Source organism: Petaurus breviceps, unplaced genomic scaffold (genome assembly GCF_028583685.1).
Source record: "Petaurus breviceps papuanus isolate PSGF00001 unplaced genomic scaffold, PetGlider_PUasm1.0 37, whole genome shotgun sequence".
NCBI classification, from domain to species: domain Eukaryota; kingdom Metazoa; phylum Chordata; class Mammalia; order Diprotodontia; family Petauridae; genus Petaurus; species Petaurus breviceps.
The window spans coordinates 36,008,607-36,027,394 of record NW_027186296.1 but is presented as its reverse complement, the minus strand read 5'-3'; the positions used below and the strand labels follow the sequence as shown (position 1 = coordinate 36,027,394).

Sequence of the window (18,788 nt, the reverse complement as noted above, 5' to 3'; positions counted from 1 at the left end):
CTATGAGGTTTTGAACCATTAAACATTCGATTTATGGAGAATAAAAGAACTGTACAGAAGAATAAACTGAGAAATGGAACAGATTTGTTTCTTGTAATAATTATGAGCAATATCTCAAACTCAGCATCCTTAGACCATTGAGCTGTGTAGGATGAATGTGCTAATTAATCAATTACTACCCAACAATGTACCCTGTTTATTTACTGTAATGCACTAGAAATGTGTGCAGGACTGGTAATTATTAATCATCTTCAGTAACAAATATGACTCAAGTTCACCTTCATATAATTAATAGAGCATATAGTTAGCTTTAACATCTTATTTTATTAGAAATAGCAAAAAGGGATAAAAAGAAAGAGCTGAACCACAAGTTGTGGTTCACGGAGATGCTGGATGGGAGTAATGTGAACATCGTCATAGCAGCAGCATTATTCATACCCAGCCAATTTGTTTGTCATCTGCTATTTCCATTAAAATATAAGATTCAGGATCTTATAATCTGCACAAACTTCAAGCCTGAAATGGATATTGGTGTATTTATTCAGAAGGACATTTTAAAAATTAGGGGGGAAGTGAAGTTTGCAATTACCTAGTTCTTATATACAGAAATTGCTCCTTCAAACAAAATTTTACAAATTTAGCTCACAAAATGACAAAGCTAGAAATGACCTTAGAAGTTGTTAGATCTGAATGCAGATTGAACTACACTTTTAAAAACCTTATTATTTTATTTTGTTTGTGTGTTCTTTTGCAACATGGCTAATATAGAAACGTGCTTTGCATGACTTCACATGTATAATCAATATCAAAATGCTTACCTTCTCAAGGAGGGGGGAGGCGTGGGAGGTAGGAAGTTGAGAATTTAGAACTCACAATCTTAAAAAATGATTGTTATTTTTTTTTACATATAATTGGGAAATACTTAAAGAAAAAAAAGTAATATAATTTTTTTAAAAAGAGTTGTCAGAGCCTCTAATACCAGTACTGTCTTAGTTGAGATTCAATATTAGGCTAAAATGAGCCACTCAAAGTCACTGAACATTTAACAAAATGGATATTCACTTTGCTCTAACACAAAAAGGATATGAAACAAGGATAGAGAGGCATTTTTTAAAAAGCAATTGGGGTTAAGTAACTTGCTCAGGGTTACATGGCCAGTTATTTCTGGGTGTGGTGCTAAGTATCTGAGCCCAAATTTGATCCCAGGTGATCCCAACACTGGTACCGGTGCTAGAGGGGCATTTTGACTCTCTGAATTTGGCCCCTCTCAGAAACACTTTCTGTCATTACCCATTTGGGCTTCAAAAATCCATCAAGTCTCTAGGGTCCAGATACTGCATGGTTGGGACTTTTTGTGTCCTTAGATGACCAGAAATCTGAGTTAGGGAAGCCATGGCCAATCAAGTCCCAGGGACAATTTTGTCTTAAGCATACCCCCTGTTGGCTGGGAATAAAGGAGAGCAGAGAAGGAAGCTGATTCAGGGAAGTTGGGGCCAATCTAGGTTCCAGGGACAGCTTTTTCTTCTTTTAGATAAAGCCTCCTTATATTGTGGGTAGGAGGAAAGAAACTGCTGTCAAAGAAATGCTGGTCCTATCAAAGATGTCATCAAGTCCAGATGACTTCATTTTACAAATGAGAAGATTAAGGAGCAGAGGATAAATTGGCTTGTCCAAGTCCACATAGCTAATAAGGGCAGAGTGGTATGCAAACCTGCTTCTCTTAACTCTAGTCTGGTTTGCCTCAATTGGTACTAGAGATGACTGAGAACAGATTGAACTGTTCTTTTGAGGCTTATGTAATAAAAAAAAATATTTTTTTGGTCAATAATCTTCTTTTAATTACATTCACTAGTTCAGGGGGAAGGGTCAGCACCCTGAACTTCAGAGAAAATACAGACAGAGAAAATACAAAGAAAATACAAGCAGGGAAATAAAGACCAACAGACAGGGCTTTTAATTATGTGAGAAATTAGTACAGATCAACAGATAGATCCAACTGTCTGACCAAGGTAATACATACATAGTTACCAGAGAGAGAAGCACCAACATCTGGGTTTTTCAAACCTGGGATGGGGGAGGGAGGAGGAAAGGGGAGGTGCTCCTTAATGACTACCCAGAGTCTCATCTGGTCAAATCACAAGAACATTCTTCCAATGAGTGAGCCCCAAAGCAAAATGCTAACCTCAGAGTAGATATACCCTTTCTAGAGCCAGAGGACATCACAACCCTTATGACTCAGTGCCTAATTAGAAATTAACAAAAGGTATGAAAGCCTACTTACAAGCAATCCTCCCTTAAGCAAGGAGCTTCCCTTAATGGGTGAGGTCTATTAATGGGGGGGGGGGAGGAATCTTAAATATCATTAACATTACATTTGGCCCCAAGATCTTACATGTCCATTATATAGGCCTAAAGGGCTTTTAGGGGCAACTTGCATGAATATACTTTCCAAGACAATATAAAAGAGATAACACAAAATAACCACATTACCATGTTCCCCCACAAAATTACTTTGGAACTGCTGTCAAAGACAGAATATTGGGATAGAGGGACAAAGTACCTTTCCTGTTGTGGAATATTCTTGTTTTCATATTGCTTTTTGGGAATCTTATTGCTAATATTAAGCTATAGGTGAGAGCCATATTTTATCTGCATCTTGTATAGCCTTGGCTCTAATTTAAATTGTGAACTAGTCTTTTACTCTAAGTGAATATGTTTAATTTGAGGAAGAAACAAGTATGAATTTAAAACAATTATAGTACAGTGACATGTACTGGCATTTAACTTAAGAAAATACAACTATACTTATTAGTTATAGTGATATCTCCCCCGGCCAATGACCTGTTTGCACCATGGCCGCTCCCTCCTTTTTTTCCTCCTTCCCTTTTGCTGAGCAGAAAGAACAGATCTCTGGAGTTTGAACCCTGGAATCCACTATCAATGAAAGTTCCTTGGGTTTTCTATGCTCTGGGTCCCTCATCCTTTCTTTCTCTTAGCTATCAGCCCAATTCCCTGGTGGAGCTCAGAGTCCCGGCCACAACCCTAGAAAAGTCTGTAATTTTCTCATTGAACAAAGAGACTATGAATGTTCCATGATATAGCAGCCTTGGCTAGAACCTTTGTGATTAGAGGGATGAGAAGTTGGGGAGGGTTTGCTTAAACTGGGCATTGGAAAACCAGGTCTGCCCTTAGGGAAGGAACCAGCCTGCCACGACCTTCCTTGTTGCTGATTCATAAAGGAGGTAAAGGGTAGGGAGACAGCTATAATTTGTTTTGAACATCAACATTGTAAAGAAAATCTTTCCCACAGTTCAAGCTCTTTCTCAACTCTTCATTCTCCTCAATTTGGCCTTTCATGTGGTAGGGACAGTAATTTCCCCTTTAAATTAGGTTCCATCAGAATAAGAAAGTAATGTTAGTTCTAGCTAATTACAAATAGTGAACACTAAAAGGCATTAAACTTGTGGCTGGAAGACTAAATGTTTGCCTATCAATAGCAACAGGTTGCAAGAAAAGCTTTGCAATCAATCAGCATGCATTTATTATATACCCAGTATGTGCCAAATACTGTACTAGGAATAAGGGATACAGAAACAAAAATGAAAGTCTGCTTTCAAAAAAGCTATATTCTTTTGGGGAAGACAGGTGCATTTACCAAATACATGCCATCAAAATGCAAAGTAATTTGTGTAAGCGGCACTAGCTGCTAGAGGAAGGAATGGATCATGAAAGGTCAAGCTGTGAGAGCTTTAAATCACTTGTCAGAGGAGTATTGTATTTGAGCTACTAGAGTTTACTGAGCAAGGGGATGACACAGTCTGACCTGTATTTTAAAAATATACCTGTAGCAGTTGTACAGAAGATGGATAATAGAGGAGAGAGTCTGGAGACAGGGAAATGAATTAGGTGGCAATTGTAAATCTGATTGAGAGGTGATAAGGACCCAAACTAGGATGGTGGCCATTTGTGTATAGAGAAAGTAGAATCGACAAAACTTGGAAATCATTTCAAAATGTGAGATGGGTGAGAGTCAGGAGTCAAAGATGACTCCAATGTGTGACTGGAAATATGGTGGTACCCTCAATAGTAATAGGGAAGTTCAGAAGAATAGTGGATTTGATGAGAAAGATTGTGAGTTCTGTTATGGAAATATTGAGTTCAAGATGCTTAAGAGATATCCAGATAAGATTTTTTTAGTTTCTGTTGTTTGTCCTTTGTTTTTTAAGTAGACCAGTGGCATCATGGGATGTCCTGAATGTGCATGAATTGGATTTAAGTGAGACAGAAATGCACAGTCTTCCAGATTTCCAGCAAGACGAAAGTTAGAATGACTGGTGATGGCCCAGGATGTGGGGGATGATTGTGGCATCTATGAGTTAGTCAAACTTCCCATCTTCTGAACCAGGCAATTTAAAGGATTTTTGAGGTAAATTCTGACTAGATTTTTGTCTTAAAAACTGACCTTAGAAACTAACCTCTGTATAAGATGCATTCCTGTGCTCAACACACAATTGATTTTACAAAGCAAAGGCTTCAAACTTCCCTATTCTGCATGCTTTCTTTCAGATAATCTCCATGAGGATGAAGGGGTATAGAGGAAGAAGTAAATTAATCTTTATTGTACAGTAAATGACAAATCTGCATCTACTGAAACTATACGTATGTTTCTCCCCTGGCCCCCACCCAAAACACACTTTCAGAAAACTTGATCTCACAAAAGAGAAATTTGAAGGTGACTATTTCCATTATAAAATGATTAAAGGTTCCTTTAAATAGAGATTAACTACTTGACCAAGTGACTGGAAAAGGGGCAGAAAGCCTGCACCTTTAAAGCTAAAGTATTAGGATTGAAATCAATCCTGTTTCACAGGTAACACCAACCATGCCAGGTGTTAGGAGACACAGGAGGGCTACTAGCAGGTGTTCTAGCACAGGTTCGCTCTTGATGGGGCAAATAGGAAGACAGGAATGGAGTTATAATAAGGAGTTAAATAAGCTTACTTTATTCTAGCCTAGTCTCCTTAAGAGGGCTGCTGATGACGGGAGCATCAAGTCCCACAGCTTCCCTAATCATTCTTCTCAAAAGGGTGGACTAAAATATAGTAGGAGCTACAACTCCAACAGGTCCCCTAAGCCTCAACAGGGGCTGGCTGAGGCAGACACTGATTCTCCCTCCCCAAGCATTGATGGGGGCTAATCAAGGAATGCACAGCATTCCAGCTTGTGCATTCAGATTCCCCTAAGGGTTCCCCCTAAGCCTCAATGGGGGCCAGTTGAGGCAGGTGCATGCATTCTCCTACACATTACCCAAATCCCCACTTACTGACCAGTGCCTACTTGGTTCATAGGGCAACAGACAAAGAAGGCAATTTTCTAGCAATAGCCTCACAAGTTTACATTATCTCATTGTTATATCTCACTGCACAGTCTCAGTGGGTATTTACCAGCTGAACTCAAATGTTTATATTATTTATCATCATAATATGATGTATAAACCTAGTGGAGATGTTTACAAGTCATGAGCCTAGAAACTAGAGCTTATTATGGCCATGGATCCTGGGTCTCTTTCAATGGATCTCACAATAGAGATGTACTAGTAGTGAGTCTTCATATTCTCTCCATCTTCTGAGGTTCCAAAGCTCAGATCAATAGGCAAACAGTTCTTACCCAAATATTAGCCAGTACAAAGGGAAGCCAATGGGGTTCTTCTTGGTGGTTTTATAAGAGTGTACTAGAAAAGACACCTGCTGACTCTACTGTATCTTTGGTCCAGGCTTCATAGTCCTCAGCATATTCTATAATGTATTGTTTTGACTTGTTTTTCACTTGTTTTGACTTCAGGGCTCCTTGAGGATGGCAAACTATAGTTCTAGTTTCCTTGATTTCCTGCCAAAAGATTATTCTCAAAATCAGTTCTTAAAAGCAGATATGTAATTACTGGCCATCATTTTCATTCTGATCCTTATTCCATTCATTTATTCATTAATATATGACATTCTTTTGATAGATCAGGCATTGTGCTAGGTGCTAGGGATCAGTACTTGCTCTCAAGAAGCTTATATTCTATGTGAGGATTCAAATAAAAAACAAAGTAATAGGGAGAAGAGAGCAATGACAACTGGGGAAAATCAGGAAAGGTCTCGTTGTAGGAAGTGGCAAGTGAATTGGGACTTGAAAAGAAGAGGTAAAGAGAGAGAACATTCCAAGCCTCGGGGGACAGACTGTATAAAAGTATGGAGAGATAAAAGATAACAAAGAGGAAAGATCAAGTAGGCTTGTTTGGCCAGAACATCAAGATCTCTACCACGACCACTGCTGTCACTATCAAACATTCAGTACTATGATGGGGGATGGGAGCGGGGGAAAGAGTAGGTGACACCTGAACCCCACTTTCAACTGAACTAGTCAAAGGAGGATAGACTACACATGCACAAATTTTGGTATAGAAAATACATTTCACTCAACAGGAAACTGGAAGAAATAAGGAGAATGAAGAGAGGGGAATAAGAGGAGGGGCAGATCTAAGGAAGTATTAGTCATAAGCAAAACAAACTAACCTTAGAGAATAGATAAGGAAGAGGGCTTTAAAGAAAAAAAAAAGAAAAGGTAAGTACTCATTCCTGGGGGGAGGGGGGAGGGGGGGCCCAGCCAAGGGAAAGATAAGAGGGGTGGGGTCAAAAACAGAAGCAAATCCTATCAAGCATAGAGACCTGGTGCTAAGGACATTCCTCATTCACCACTTTATTCTTTGTAAAGTGCGGGCTGGAAGCAAGGAGAAGAAAAAGGTTAAGAGAAAATAGTACAGGAAAATACACAAGTAATAATCATAACTGTAAGTGTGGAGGGGATGAAACCACTCATAAAAATAGAAAAACGTAGCAAATTGATTTAAAAAGCAGAAACTATGTTGCTTACAAAGAAACACTATTAAAGAATAATAGAGTTAAATAGCTAGAGCAAAATCTATTATGCTTAAGCTGAAGTTAAAAAGGCAGGAGTAGCAATCATAATCTTAGACAATAGAAAAAATAGCTTTGATTAAAACAGATTAACAAGGAAACTACATTATGCTGAAATGTACCACAGAAAGTGAATTAATATCAATCTATAACATATCCACCAAACGGCATAGCATCTAAATACTGAAAGAAAAATCTAAATGATTTACAAGGAGAAACAGTAAAAATAAAACAATGGGAGATATCACCATACTCCAATCAAGCCTAGACAGATGTAACTAAGAAATGCACAAGAAAGAAGCCAAAGATTTAGAATTTTGGAATAGTTAGATATGACAGACTTTTAGTTATTATTGAATGGGAAAATAAATAAGTATACAAATTTCTCAGTTATGCATGACACTTTTACAAAAATCAACCATAAAAACCTTACAAAAAATGCAAGAAAAATAGTGATATTAAATACTTTCTTTACATTGTGGTGGCATGATGAAATAAAAATTAAATTTCATAAAGAATTTTAAATATTTCTATGAAGAATAATTAAATATTTCATTGAAGACAGGATAAAAAAATTAACCAGAGAGTAAATAATTTAATCATAAAGAATTGGTGGGTCAAACAACAAATCACAGAAGTGATAATTTCATTAAAGATAATGACAATGAAAACAATATACCAAAATTTGTGGGAAGCAACCAAAGCAGTACTAGAGGAAAATTTATAACTCTAAACACTTTCATCAATAAAAGAAAGAACAAATTAAAGAGCTGGGCATCTCTTTAAAAAAAATTTTTTTTAAATCTAGCAAGTTAAACAAATAAAGTAGAAGTTTTTAAACCAAAAAAGAGATTAACAAAATCGAAAGCAAAAAGAAAACCCCTCACTCAATAAATAAAACTAGGAGGCATTTTTTAAACAATTACAAAAGATAACCATTATTAGCTAAGTTAATTTTTAAAAAGAGGAAAAGCAGATGACCAATATCAATAATGAAAAAGGAGGATTTATAACAAATTGAGAAAAGAAATTATTTTTTAAAAACCTATTTTACCTAATTATATGCCTATAAAACTAAAAACTTTAAAAAATATTAATATTTTTAAAAATGTAAATGCCCAGATTGCCAGAACAACAAGTAGAGAATTAAAATAACCTAATCCCAGGAAAAAAAAAAAAACTGTACAAGCCATAAATGAAAAACCCAGAATGAATTAGATCTATAAGTAAATTCTATAAAATATTCAAAGAACAATACCAATATTATAATTTTTTAAAGGGAAAAAAGGATCCTACCAGATTCCTTCCATGATATAAATTATGTTCTGATGCCTTAAACAGGAAGAATCAAAACAGAAAAATAAAACTATAAATATCCTTATCAAACACTGATGCAAATTTTTTAAACAAAATATAAGGAGATTGACTACAGTAACATATCACAAAGATTATATATTATGACTAGGTTGGAATTATATGAGGAATGGGGCTGCTGGTTCAATATTTGGAAAACTATCAACATAATAGACCATATTAATAACAAAAATAAAAATTATATGATTATATCAATAGTCAGAATAAAGTTTTTGACAAAATATAAAATTCATTCCTGTTTAAAAAAAAATACTATAAAATAAAGGAATATACAGACTTTTCCATAATATAAGTAGGGTCTCTCTAAAATCAAGAACCAGTATTACATGTAATTGGGCTAAACTAGAGACCTTTCCAATAAATCCACAGGAAAAGCACAGGTATCCATTATCATCAATACTATTTTGATATAGTGCTGGAAATACTAGCTATAATAATAAACAAGAAAAATAAATTGAGTGGAATAGCATAGGCAAAAAAGAAAAAAATTACTATTTTTTGCAAATATTTTTTGAGAATCAGCAAGTTTGATAAAAAATTAATTGAAATAATTTTATCAAAGTTGTAGATTATAAATAGTCATACATCATCAGAATTTTTGTATATTGCCAATAAAACCCAGCAGGAAGATATAGAAAGAGAAATTCCATTTAAAATAACTACAAAATGTATAATAGCTAGTATTTGTATAGTGTTTTAAGGTTTGTAAAACAATTTACATGTGTTGTCTGTTTTGATCCTCACGACAACCCAGGTGCTCTGATCATCTCCATTTGACAGATATAGAAACTGAGACCGAAAAAGGTTAAGTGACTTTCCCAGGATCACACAGCTACTAAATGTCTGAGGCTGGATTTGAATTCAGGTCTTCCTCACTCCAAGTCCAGCACTTTATGCACTTTGCCACCTAGTTACTTCCACAAATATCTATATCTATCCATCCATCTATATAATATATATACATATATATATATATTTCACATCTTTCACATTTATGGATAGTAAAAGAATTCATAACCAATCAAAGGAGAAGATCACTGAAGATAAAATGGACAATTTTATTACACAAAAGTAAAAACATTTTGTACAAATAAAATGAATGTGGCTAAAATTAGGAAATAGATAATTGTGAAAAATCTTTGCATCGAGTTTCTCTGACAATCTCATTCAAGATGCATTAGGGAACTGCTTCAAATTGATAAGAATAAGAGCAATTTCCCCACTAACAAATGGTCAGAAGATATTAACAGGCATTTTTCTAAGAAGATATCCAAGCTGTACATAGTTACATGAATACTAATCACTAAGGATTAGATAAATGCATTTTAAGTAACTTTGAGGTTCCACCCCACACCAGTCAGATTGGCAAAACTGGCAATATGAGCAAAAGACATGTTGGAGGAGCAGTGGGGAAACAGGCACACTGATAGCACTGTTAATAAAGCTGCAAATTGGCTAGCCATTCTGGAAAGCAATATGGAACTATGACCAAAAAGTCACTAAACTATGCTTATCTTCTGACCCACCATTAGGCCTTTCCCACCAAAGAAATCAAAGAAAGAGTAAAGGATCCTACATGTACGAAAATATTTATAGCAGTTCTTTCTGTGGCCACAAAGAAATGGAAACATTCATCAATTGAAAAATGGCTGAACAAAGTATGGAATATGAATGCAAAGTAGTACTATTGTGCTGTAAGAAGCAATAAAGAGGATGGTTTTAGAGAAACTTAGGATTTATATTTAGGAAACTTAGATTTACATGATCTTATGAAGTAGACAAAACCCAGAACAATTTGTAAGTTAATTGATGTCAGGAACTGTCTTTTGCCTCTTATTGTATATGTAAAAAGAGATAGCTCTTATAAATTGTAAAATACTATATGAATGTAAATTATTATTAGGAATTTGCTGTGGTAGCTCAGTCATTTGTTTCAATTATGTCTGACTCATCATGACTTCATCTTGGGGTTTTCCTGGCAAAGATATTGAAGTAGTTTACTATTTCCTTCTCTGGCTCATTTTACAGATGAGAAAACTGAGGCAAACAGAGGTAAGTGACTTGCCCAGGGTCACACAGCTAGTGTCTGAGGTCAAATTTCAACTCAGGCCTTCTTGACTGCAAGCCTGGTGCTCTATCCATTGTACCACACACATAGATGCCCATTATTAACAATAGTAATTAACAAACCCTCCGTCATATTTTGCCCCTCCTCCCCCAGTTAAACTTCTTTTTAATGTTCACATTAAACTATGCAAGACAGCAGACAGTTGACACAATAGAAGGTATACAAGCCCTGGACTTAGTGGACTATAAGGTTACCTGTGTAAGATCTTCTCTGCCCATTAGTAGGCCTCTGGTGGAGCCCATTAAGAGAAGCTTGCTTAGGGGAAGCTTGCTTGTAGGAAGGCTTTCACACCTTTTTCTAATTTCTAATTAGGCAGAGAGTCAGGAGAATTATGATGTCCTCTGGCTCTGAGAAGTGTTTTTATACTCTGAATTGGTATTTTGCTTTGAGGGCTCACTTATGAGAAGGATCTTGTGATTCCCTGGTTGAGATTCTAAATAGCTGTATGTTCAGAGCTCCCCAACTGCTCAGATGTAAAGGCTCTCTCCATCCAGAGATGTATGTAAAGTATATAGTTGATCCAGGCAGTCAAGAGTCCTGTCTGTTGGTCTTTATTTCTGTCTGTATTTTCTTTGTATTTTCTCTGAAGTTCAGGGTGCTGACTTTTCCCCTAAACTAGTGAATGTAATTTTAAAAAGATTGTTGACACTTTAAATGGCCATCTTTCCTAGAAAAGCAGATCTAAGAACCTGTGCTAGCAGCCATCCTGGGTATGCCAGTGTGGCTGCCAATACAGGGACTTGGTTTCAAATTGTGCCTCTGCCATTTGTTACCTGTATGATTTGGGCAAGTCCCTTCATTTCTCTGGATCTCAGTTCCCTCAAATATGAAATTAGGGGATTGGTGTGGAGGACCTTTAAGGTCTCTTTCTAGCTATAATCCTATTAAACTATTAAATAGGAGATGACTACTGAGCCAAAGGAAAAGACCAGTGAATGGTAAAAGGCAATATTGTACATTCTTCTCCCAACATTTTCTGCACTAATAAAAGGTGAAAAAGAATTTTAGCAGCACAAATAGAGTGAATGTATAGACTTAATACAAATTCTCCAAATGTAAAAACCAATTTCTTTTCCCCTGCCCCTTGGAGGCTTGAACAAGGCAGTTTTAGGGCAAAGCTAGGGAAACATTCCATTACAAAGCAGGTATCTTATCTCAAAAGACTCCTATAAACACTATCACAAAAAACAGTAATATAAAATACAAACAGAACAAAATAGGGTTTAAAAAAAAAACCAACAGGGGCAGCTAGGTGGCAAAGTGAATGGAGCATTGGCCCTGGAATCAGGAGGACCAGAGTTCAGATCCGGCCTCAGACACTTAACACAAAAACTAGCCCTGTGACCTTGGGCAAGTCACTTAACCCCAATAGCTGTACCTCCCCCCCTCCAAAAAAAAGCAAAACTAAAAACAACAACAACAAAGAATGAATTAAAAGAAAACAGGTAGATCCATAAAGGATTTTTAAGTTTCAGGAATCAATTGCTATGATCTCCCACAAACTTTCATTTGATATCAATCAGATCCAGGGTAGAATTCATCTTATGAGGAGAGATTTGCTATCTTGAAGATGACACGGGGAAGACAGTCTCAACACAGTTACAATCAAAGAAGGCCCACCAGATAAAGACCCATCTGGCTTTTTATCTTCTTTGGATTTAATCAGAGTAGTCTCTCTGAGGACACTTTTTTATTCATCTTACATATGTATTTATTAAGTGCCTATGATACAATGAACTGTATCTAATGATAACAGACTTTATAGGGCACTTTATAGTTTGCAGACAGCTCTTTACAAACATCTCATATGATAAGTACCAACCAATGATAAGATCACAGATCTACAGAGGGATGAGACCTCAAAGCCATCTAGTCTAACCTCCCTCATTTGTTTACACATAAGAGATCTGTGGGCCACAGAGTTTAAATAAATTCTCCCACCACACAGGAAGAACTTAAAATTAGGTCCTCAGATTAGACTTTTGTGTGCAATGGCACAGTAAATGAGTTTGGAGACTGCTTAGGAAAGTAGAGAAAAGTTTATTTATTCTTTCTCATGAGAAAGGGCCCTCTGCCCCTTCGATCAAATGGCATCTGCCAGGGAGAAAGGAACAGGCAGAAGCAAGCCCATAGTTATATAACCTTCTAATGCAGAAACCCAACCCCCCAACTGGTCTTCACTCTCATTGGTAGGGAGGCCGTCCCACAACCTAAGCCCAGGAATCTATCTTGGAGACAAAGGACATGGAAAAATGTGGGTATCCAATGCAAGGCCAAGAAGGCAGTTTTATCCTTATTTGGCATATCTTGTGCTGAGGTGGCACTGGGGAGGGTCTCCATTGCTCTAAGTCCCAGATTCCTGCAAGGTCAGGTGACCTCTAAACTTAGGCCTAGTGGATACTGAAGTCACTCTAGATTTGATTTTTCAGAATGGGGAAACTTCACTGCAGATTATCACTCACATATTGTTTTTATTTTATTTTTCCCATTGTGCCGTATTGCCTCAATAAAAAACAAAAATTACTATCCTTAAGGAGCTTACAATGTAGGAGGGGTGTTATAGGAACACACAAAAAAATAATGCATATTGGAATATGATAAATACCACAGAGGTACACAGAACATGTGAGTTTAGATGGAGTGACTGGAAAAGGAGCAGGGTCAAGGAATGATTTGGGCCCAATCTTGAAAAATGGGTGAAGATAGCAACAGACAGATATAGGGGATGATATTCTAGAGTCTAGAATCTAGAAGTTGGGCACTATGCAAATAAAGAAGCAGAGATAAAGGCAGAAATAGTAGTGATGGTGTCCTTTTTACTAAGAAATTTTTCTATGGCTTGTTGCCCAGCTGAAGAAGGGTAAGGGTTTTCTTTTGGTCTTTGTATCCCTAACCTATTACAGTATCCCTAGCTTTGCACGGACTTGTTAATTACATAATTGTTAGTGCTCGTTGGCTGAGCTAGCATGAGAACAATTAGCTTGAAATGAGGCTGGAAAGAGTAGTATGAAGCCAGAATGTGGAAAGCCTTTAAGTTTGCTGTCTTTAACAGGCTGTTGACAGCTACTTCAAGGGGTCCAGGTGATGGTTGGATGTGTTAGCGATGGCACAGACACCAGGTAGAAAGCCATTCAAAGGCCGAAGAAAAGGGCCACTCCTCCCAATCTTTTTACAAATCCCCTATCTTTTGCCTTCCCCTTTATCGGGGGTGAGAGAGGTCTTCCCTCACAGGCCCTGCCTTTTTCCTCTAGGTTGCAGGAGTCCTCTGACTCTCCCAGACTTAAAGTCGCTTTCCCCTTATTCCGAGGAGAGTGAGAGTAACTGCGAGCGCGCAGGCCATTAGCTTGAGACTAGGGTCAGGTCTTACGCGAATGGAGCACCTAGGGAGCGGCGACCCTTTACGCATGCGCGCAGACTTCCCTGCCAAGCAAAGGACGGATGGGAAGGGGGAGCGGGAAGACGCTCGCTAGCTGTGCGCACGCGCAGTCCACAGCTTCGTCCCCGGAGGCGGGGGAGGGGTGGCTCCCGGGGGAGGGACGCCCATGGAGTTATTGAAGCGGGCTCACGAGGCCGCCGTGCGGCTGGTGCTGCTGCTGAGTCCCCGGGGTGCCGCCTCGGCCCGAGACCCCAAGCCCCGCGCCTCAGAGGTGCTGACCCAGCACCTGCTGCAGCGGCGCCTGCCTCACTGGACATCGTTCTGCGTCCCCTATAGCGCTGTGCACAACGACCAGTTCGGCCTCTCCCATTTCAACTGGGCGGTGCAGGGAGCCAACTACCATGTCCTGCGCACCGGCTGCTTCCCCTTCATCAAGTACCACTGTTCGAAGGCGCCCTGGCAGGACCTGGACCGGCAGGACCAGTTCTTCACCGCGCTGAAAGTCATCAACCTCGGTGAGGAAAGCGTCAGGAGATGGAGAGGGAATAGGAGGGAGGAAGGAGAGGGAGAAGGGTCGGGCTGCCTTGAGGGGGAGGGGGAAAGAGAGTGCGGGTGAACTGCCCCGCCCTCGCGCAACAAGCCCCGCCCTCTCCACTCTGTGCCGCCCCAGCCCTGCCCATCACCTCCCAAGGGGCGGGCTCTTACTTCTCCCTTATTGTGCATAGAGGAATGGGGAGTGGGCACTGAGGCGGGGTGGAAGCCCTCCCCAGGAAAAAGTGGATTTGAAGTAAAGCAACTTCTTCCCTGGCGGGAAGCGTTCGTAATCCCCATTGTCTATGCCTGTAAAAACAGTAGGGAGAGCTTAAAAACCACGTGCGTCTCCATCAGAGGATCTGAGCACAGGGTCTGTGGATCTGATTCTTTTTTTTTTTTTTAACATTTTGATAACCAGCAAGTCAAAGTCAACAAGCAAGTAGTAAGTGTCTACTGTGTGCCAGGCACTGTGCTGAACCCTGGGGATTCAAATAAAGGCAATATAGTACCTGCCTTCAAGGATCTTACTGTCTATATAGCTAGTTTCCTACGAATTTTATTCCGTGAATTTAAAAACATCCTGAGAGACGGTCCATAGGCTTCATCAGCTTTCTAAAGGGGTTCCGTGATACAAAAAAAAAGAATAAAAAACCCCTAAGGTAATGAAGGTTGATATAAAGTATCAGCAGTTTGTTTTTAATCTTTAATTGATTTTAATCTTTAATTTCACTGGATAGTTTTGTTCTAACAAAGTTTATTAAAAAGGAATCTAGTACGTTGTGCTTTGTCTTCTGTTTTGGTGAGGTTTTCATATATTGGGGAATTCTGAGAGTGACTTGGTACTCATCAGTCAACAAGTATTAAGAACCTATTGTGTGGGGGTCACCTTTACTAGGGGCTGGGGGTACAACTAAAAAGAATGAAAAAATCCTTATCAATAAGGTGCTTACATTATTGGATTAAGTGGAGTGTGACATTGATTAGTGTCTATTCAGATTTTATCAGTTTGTGAAAAGTTTATAAACCTTAAGATGTTTTAAACCAATCAACAGGAATCATCTTTAGGTACAGGCTTTTGGAGCCATGAAAATGTTAGGGCAAACTGTAGTACACCTATCTAATTAGCTATACTGGGCTAATAATACTGCTATAGCCTGATAGCTAATTAAATTTAAATATCGCATATGTATGTTTATGATAAGTGCATAAATAGTGTTCCACAAACTCTGCCCTAGGTTTTGTCAGATATTAATGAAGATAATTTGCCAAGTATAGTCTGCAGATGAAGAACTTTTAAAATATTTTTATTACTTATTTGCCTGACAGTGTTTATGGGGGGGGGGGGAGATTGTTACAATCTTCAGAGATTGAATTCAAGGATATTTGGCTGACCTGAAAGAAATTTGAGTTTAGGATTAAGTTAAAAAAATACATACTTCAATACTTCAGGGATCCATGATTTTGTCAATATAGATATTTCCTCCAATGATGAAGGTTGCAACCATTCTATACCCTAATAGTAATCATCAAGGTCTTCCAAAAGTTGTAGTAGCTTAAAAAAAAAATTATCATTTGGTGGCCAACCTTCGTCATCTGCTCCTAGCTACATATATGTTAAACCATTGGGAGGACATTGTGAAGGGTTTCCAGCTTGATAGGCCTTGCCGGAGTTTATGGGTCACTTGTATGGTTGTTCAGAATCCAGGATTGTCTCTGTGGGTCATCATGATAGCAGGGTGTGAAGCATTGGAATAGGACTCTTGTAGAGTCAGAGATTGTATTGATTTGCACAACATGTAAATACCTGCTGAGTACTTGATAGTGGTAGACGCTGACATACAAAGACAAAAACACAACAGCCTCTGCTTTCTAGGAGTTTACTTACTGTTGGAGGAAAAAAAAATCCTTCCACCCCTATGTAAGTAAGAAAGAATAGGTTAGGACATATGGCCAAAGATTTGGGATTAGTTTAGACCAAAAGCTGAATATAATTTTTGAAAGGTACTATTATAAATCTAATATCATTTGGGATGGGAAGAGGCCAAATCTGTTTAACAGAAATTTAGCATTCAAGAGACCTCCTTCTATCAAGGAGTAGGCCAGTCTGGCAGACTATGTCTTCTTACCTGATCTGTGATTATGGTCATTGGTAGAGGGAGCTAGCACCTTATTAAGGAACTTCTCTAGCAGGTATCTAAACAGTTATACAACTCAGAGAGTTGTTCCCTGTTCACTTAGGAGCACACATGTCAAATGTACCTTATAGAAAAGGATGAAAACCACTTCTGTGAATTTATTGATTTTACTACTAACTGGATGCAAAAAGTTTTCCAAATTGACAGCTCATGTGGTTTATGCTTTATTTCCCTCCCCAAAAGTATCTACATATGATAATATGTAAAATCATTTAAGTAATATTTAATATGTTTTATATATAAATTTTAATATGCTAACACATACTTATACATTTATATATCTATATCTTATGTTTATCCATGTTAACTATTTTAGATTATAAGGTCAGAGAGGGTAGTAATTGTCACTTTAATGAATTTTGTTTCATTGCCATTTGCATGGGAATGCTTAATAAGTGTCTCTGGATAATATGCTTATTTTCTGGTATCCCAAATGGGTAATAATCTCACCAATAATTTTCAAATTTTGACCAAAGATATTTTTATTAAATCTATAGAATTTAGTTCTTTTTCAAATCAATTGAACTAGAATATTGTTTTTTAATTGCAGTTATAAAATAAGTATTTTTTCTCAAAAATATAGAAGAATTCTCAGAATTGTTTTTGGTTTAAGTTTAAAGGCAGATATTTGGTCTGATTTAAAAAATTATTTTAGCCAACAGTCTCATTGTCTATGTTAAAGAGCTAAAGAACCTTGATAATTTAAGTGTTGAGACTAATAAATAATAAGATATTTCATCTAGCATAATTAAATGTACCATTCTGTGTAGGAATATATAATTACTTCCTAAGGATTGTGATGAAATGAATTAGTGTTTGTAAACTACTTTGAGCTTTTCAGATAGGTAGAAAAAAAGATTTTTAGGCCTATAAAATTTTCAGCAACATTGCTTATTCAAAGAAATCATACATGAGTTAATATCCTGAACACTGCTTTAGATATGTTAGCATTGGTTGGTTGATAATGTTAAAATTTTCACTTGAAGCTCCTAGATGGTTGGGACTATCTTATGTATTCTACTGTATATGTAATATTGTGTACATGTTTAGCAAATGTCAATGATATTTGTTCATTTCTCTTCTAGGCATTCCAACTTTATTATATGGACTTGGCTCCTGGTTATTTGCCAGAGTCACAGAGACTGTTCATACCAGTTATGGACCAATAACAGTTTATTTTCTAAATAAAGAAGATGAAGGTGCCATGTATTAAAACTGTGCATTGCAGAGCACAACAGCTAGTGGGTTTTCTCATGTGTATAAAAGTAATATTTATTTTTGTTCCTTTAAAATAAAACTTTCTAAAAACACTTTTTCTTTTCATTTGTTACTTTAAGATAAATCATTGCCCTTAAGAGGCTTAGCCTTTCATAGGTTGATATATATGTTTCTTGCTTTATTCAGCCAGTGGGAACTTCAAACACCTGGATGTTCACACTGCTATTTTTTCCCAAAGGTAGGTAAATTTCAGATAAAACAAAATTATAATAAATACAGATACCTATTATTAGATATTAGCAATTTAAATAAACTCTTTAAAGATAAAGGTCTGAACTAAGTAGGAGAGGGACTTGAAGACCTGAAATAACATAGAAAGCTGAAGTATGATTTGGAAATCATTTCTAGGTCATTAGCTACAGGAAACATGAGAGTGAATTCTAAGTATAGAGTAAAATCCAGATCACCCAAGTGTTCAATTCAAGATGGAATATTTTAAAGGCCTTGAACTATAATATGCAATGATAGCAATGCCTTTTTATTGTTTATGGATTCAAGTACTATATTAAGTATATTTAGAATGTAATAATAAAAAACTGGCATTTATATAGCACTAAGGTTTACAAAATACTTTGTTATATTGCCAGTTGCATACATTGTTAGTTGATCGTTGAAACAAACCCATGAAGTACCATAGTTATTGTCCCCAATAAAAGAGGAAAACTGAAGTTTTAAAGGGGGTAGGTGACTTAGCCACGGTAATATAGTTAGTTTCAAAGGTGGGGTTTGAATTTGAGTCTTTCCAAAGAGTATCCAGTATTTTTAAAATTATAATTGCTGTAAAATTAATGAAGCTGTTACTCCAGTTATAAGGGTAAGATAGTCTAATGTTAAAATTTGAGGGGGGATTATTTCTAGAAAAATTATATTCTATAATGAAAAATTGGTAAGGAAGGGTTTCATATACCCTTCATGCCATGGTTATCCTTTGTTTGGTCAATCTT

The 18,788-nt window shown here is 37.2% G+C and overlaps 1 protein-coding gene across 1 annotated transcript; it reads left to right on the top strand.

The window, feature by feature from the left end:
- The first annotated feature begins 13,930 nt into the window (after positions 1-13,930).
- CUNH15orf61 (chromosome unknown C15orf61 homolog) lies at positions 13,931-17,876 on the top strand. Its single transcript, XM_069098227.1, has 2 exons — positions 13,931-14,352; positions 17,652-17,876. Exons 1-2 carry the CDS (start codon positions 14,004-14,006, stop codon positions 17,777-17,779), a joined length of 477 nt encoding a protein of 158 aa, XP_068954328.1. The 5' UTR covers positions 13,931-14,003; the 3' UTR covers positions 17,780-17,876.
- Positions 17,877-18,788: the final 912 nt, after the last annotated feature.